The sequence below is a fragment of the Chenopodium quinoa genome, unplaced genomic scaffold (genome assembly GCF_001683475.1).
Source record: "Chenopodium quinoa cultivar QQ74 unplaced genomic scaffold, ASM168347v1, whole genome shotgun sequence".
In the NCBI taxonomy this organism is placed as follows: Eukaryota; Viridiplantae; Streptophyta; class Magnoliopsida; order Caryophyllales; family Amaranthaceae; genus Chenopodium; species Chenopodium quinoa.
The window spans coordinates 696,797-699,809 of NW_018742467.1; the positions used below are offsets into that span (position 1 = coordinate 696,797).

The 3,013-nt window shown below is 36.0% G+C and overlaps 1 protein-coding gene across 1 annotated transcript; it reads left to right on the forward strand.

Moving 5' to 3' along the window:
• Window positions 1–1,070: 1,070 nt before the first annotated feature.
• Window positions 1,071–2,747, forward strand: LOC110719025. Its single transcript, XM_021897940.1, has 3 exons — window positions 1,071–1,576; window positions 1,731–1,929; window positions 2,103–2,747. The coding sequence occupies exons 1-3, from the start codon at window positions 1,071–1,073 to the stop codon at window positions 2,745–2,747; spliced, it is 1,350 nt and encodes a 449-aa protein (XP_021753632.1).
• Window positions 2,748–3,013: the final 266 nt, after the last annotated feature.

The following is a 3,013-nucleotide window of genomic DNA, read 5'->3' on the forward strand; positions in this document are numbered from 1 at the left end:
TAACTCATAATAGGAATAATCTAAATTGGTCTACACTAGAAAAATGGAATGGATCAAGAGAATTGATTTGATGTTTAGTTTTCCGACCACAGTATGGTCTTCCTTGGTCAAATACTCTTCTTAGTAAGGTTTTTTTAGATTTTAACACCTGCTAAAAAACACGAAAATGGTTTTTTAACACCTCAAAACAAAAAAAAAGGGGTTTAAAACCATACAAATTTCCAAAAAATTGGTATTACCACCACTTAACGGTTTCCGTTAAAAAATTCCGTTAAATGTGGTCCACAGTAACACGTGTCACTATTTTATTTGTTTTAAAAAAAATAAAAATAAAATAAAAATAAAAAAAATAAAAAACCTAAAACTACCCAATTTTTAAAATTTTTATTTTTGTTTTTTAATTTATTATTATTTTTTTTTATTTTTTGGCCAATAACAAAGCGACACGTGTCTATATGCCCTACTTAACGGATTTGTAAACGGAATCAGTTACGTGGTGGTAATACCCAATTTTTTGAAATTTGGGTGGTTTTAAAATCAATTTTTTTTTTGGAGGTGTTAAAAACCATTTTCGGGTTTTTAGCAGGTGTTAAAATCTAAAATAACCTCTTAGTAATTAATCTTATATCACACTTTTATTTTTTTTTTGAAAAATCATTAATAAAAACCTATTAAATGATTTTTCTCCTTAAATATGTTTAATTTTTATTTTTTTTTCTTGTTCTTTTATATTCTGCCTTTAAAATTGATATTAACAATTGTTTCTGTGTCGGTGTTTTTTTTTCTTAATATTTTCCATATTATTATAGTAAAATTCATATATAAATTAAAAATATTTCTATATTGAGGAAAATAGGATATATTTTCCAAATATTCTATGAAATCTTTTGGATAGCATATTTTTGGTAGTTAGTTATTATCTTTTGATTCTTTCCTAATTCTATCTTGATTGGGATTGATATAGCTTGTATTTATATGGTTCAACGGTGAAAATAATACTCAAGCTTTTCTGTTTCATCAATTCTTCATGGTATAAGAGCCAGTTATTTTTTTTTTCATAACATTCAGCTATGGCGGGTGATGAATCTCCACCACCTCCGCCACCACCTAAAATCGAAACAAATTCACCGTTTTATCTAGGAGCGCATGATAGGCCTGGCGATTTTATAACTCCGATTCGCTTAAAGTTAGACAATTTTGATGCCTGGTCTCATGCGATCTATGTTGCGTTGTCTTCTAGACGAAAATTTGGCTTTTTGGACGGCACTATCACCGACTGTATACCACCTGCAATCAAGGAGGACTGGGTTGTAATACACTGTATGTTGGTCTCGTGGCTTATGAACACTATCGATCCGGAGGTAAAATCTTTGCTTTCTAATTATGATAATGCAAAACGTTTGTGGGATGATTTGCATGAAAGATTTTGTGTGATTAATGGTCCCCGTATTCAAAATTTAAAGGCTCAAATTAATAAGTGTGAACAACCTAAGAATATGACAGTGGTTGTTTACTTTGGGAAATTAAATGTTTTGTGGGATGAACTTGCTAAATTGGAACCTTTAATTAATTGCAAGTGTGGGCAGTGTTCTTGTAATGTGGGTAGGCCCCATGAAAAAAGGCGTGAAGATGATAGGCTTCAACAATTTTTTTTAGGCCTGTGTTCCGAGTATTACGCTCAAACTAGGTCTAACATATTAGCACAAGACCCACTGCCTACTTTGAATAAGGCTCACCAACAAAGTTTCTCAAGATGAACTTGTGAGAGGCCTTGATCGTGTTCGTGAGGAACCAGTTCAAGCAGCAGGTTTTGCTGTTCGTACAGGTCAGCCTTGTGGGCGTGAGGGGGCTGATCGTGGTGCTAGTGGATCGGTGTGTGCTAAGTGTAAAAAAGGGGGTCATGAGACTTCGCGGTGTTGGTCCGATAAAGTATGTAACCATTGCAAGAAACGGGGACACATAGAGAGCAAGTGTTTTGATTTACATGGTTATCCGTCTAGCACGGGTGACGGCAGCCGGGGGGGTCTCTCTCGGCTGGGCGTGGTCAGGGCTCGGTGCGTGCCAATGCAGTCTTGGGTTTGGCCGCATCTTCTCCTGGACAGGTGTTTTCAAGTGAGCAATGGAAGGCCATCACAGGGTTGTTTGGTAATGTCAATGTTTTTGAAAATCATTTGAGTGGTAAGTTTGATGTTACTTCATGGATTATTGATACCGGTGCCACTCATCATGTTACCGGAGATGCCTCTTGGTTGTTTGATACAAGACCTTTTGAGTGTCCCGTTGGTTTACCTAACGGGGACACTGTGGTTGCTTCTTTAATTGGTTCTGTTCGTTTATCGGACAAACTTACTCTCACCGGGGTGCTTTATGTCCCTAATTTGAGTTGTAGCTTGCTTTCCGTTTCTCAACTTGCTAAGGATCTTAATTGTACTGTCTATTTTAACCCTTATATGTGTGCTATACAGGACCAAGCGAAGGAGCTGATTGGAACGGGAGCTAGGAGGGACGGACTATATTATTTTAGCAATTCGGACTCGGTGCATCATGTTGGCGTTGTTGGAGCAATCTCAAATTTGAAGTTGTGGCATCGTCGAATGGGGCATCCTTCCGAGAAAGTAGTTAAGTTACTTCCTCATGTTAGTAGCAATAAAGATTGTTTAGTTAAGGGGTGTGAAGTATGTATGCGTGCTAAGCATCCTCGAAATAAATTTCCTCTAAGTGATAGTAGAGCTTCTAGGATTTTTTGAGAAAATACATTGTGATTTGTGGGGTTCATATCGACAACATTCGTCGTGTGGAGCTCGTTATTTTCTTACTATTGTTGATGATTATTCTCGAGCAGTTTGGATTTATTTGTTGGTTGATAAAACTGAGGTTCTACGTATGTTTTTGTCGTTTGTTTCAATGGTTGATAGACAATTTTCCCAGACTATTAAAATTGTGCAAAGTGACAATGGTACTGAATTCAATTGTTTGTTTGATTATTTTCGTACCACTGGAATTATTTTTCAAA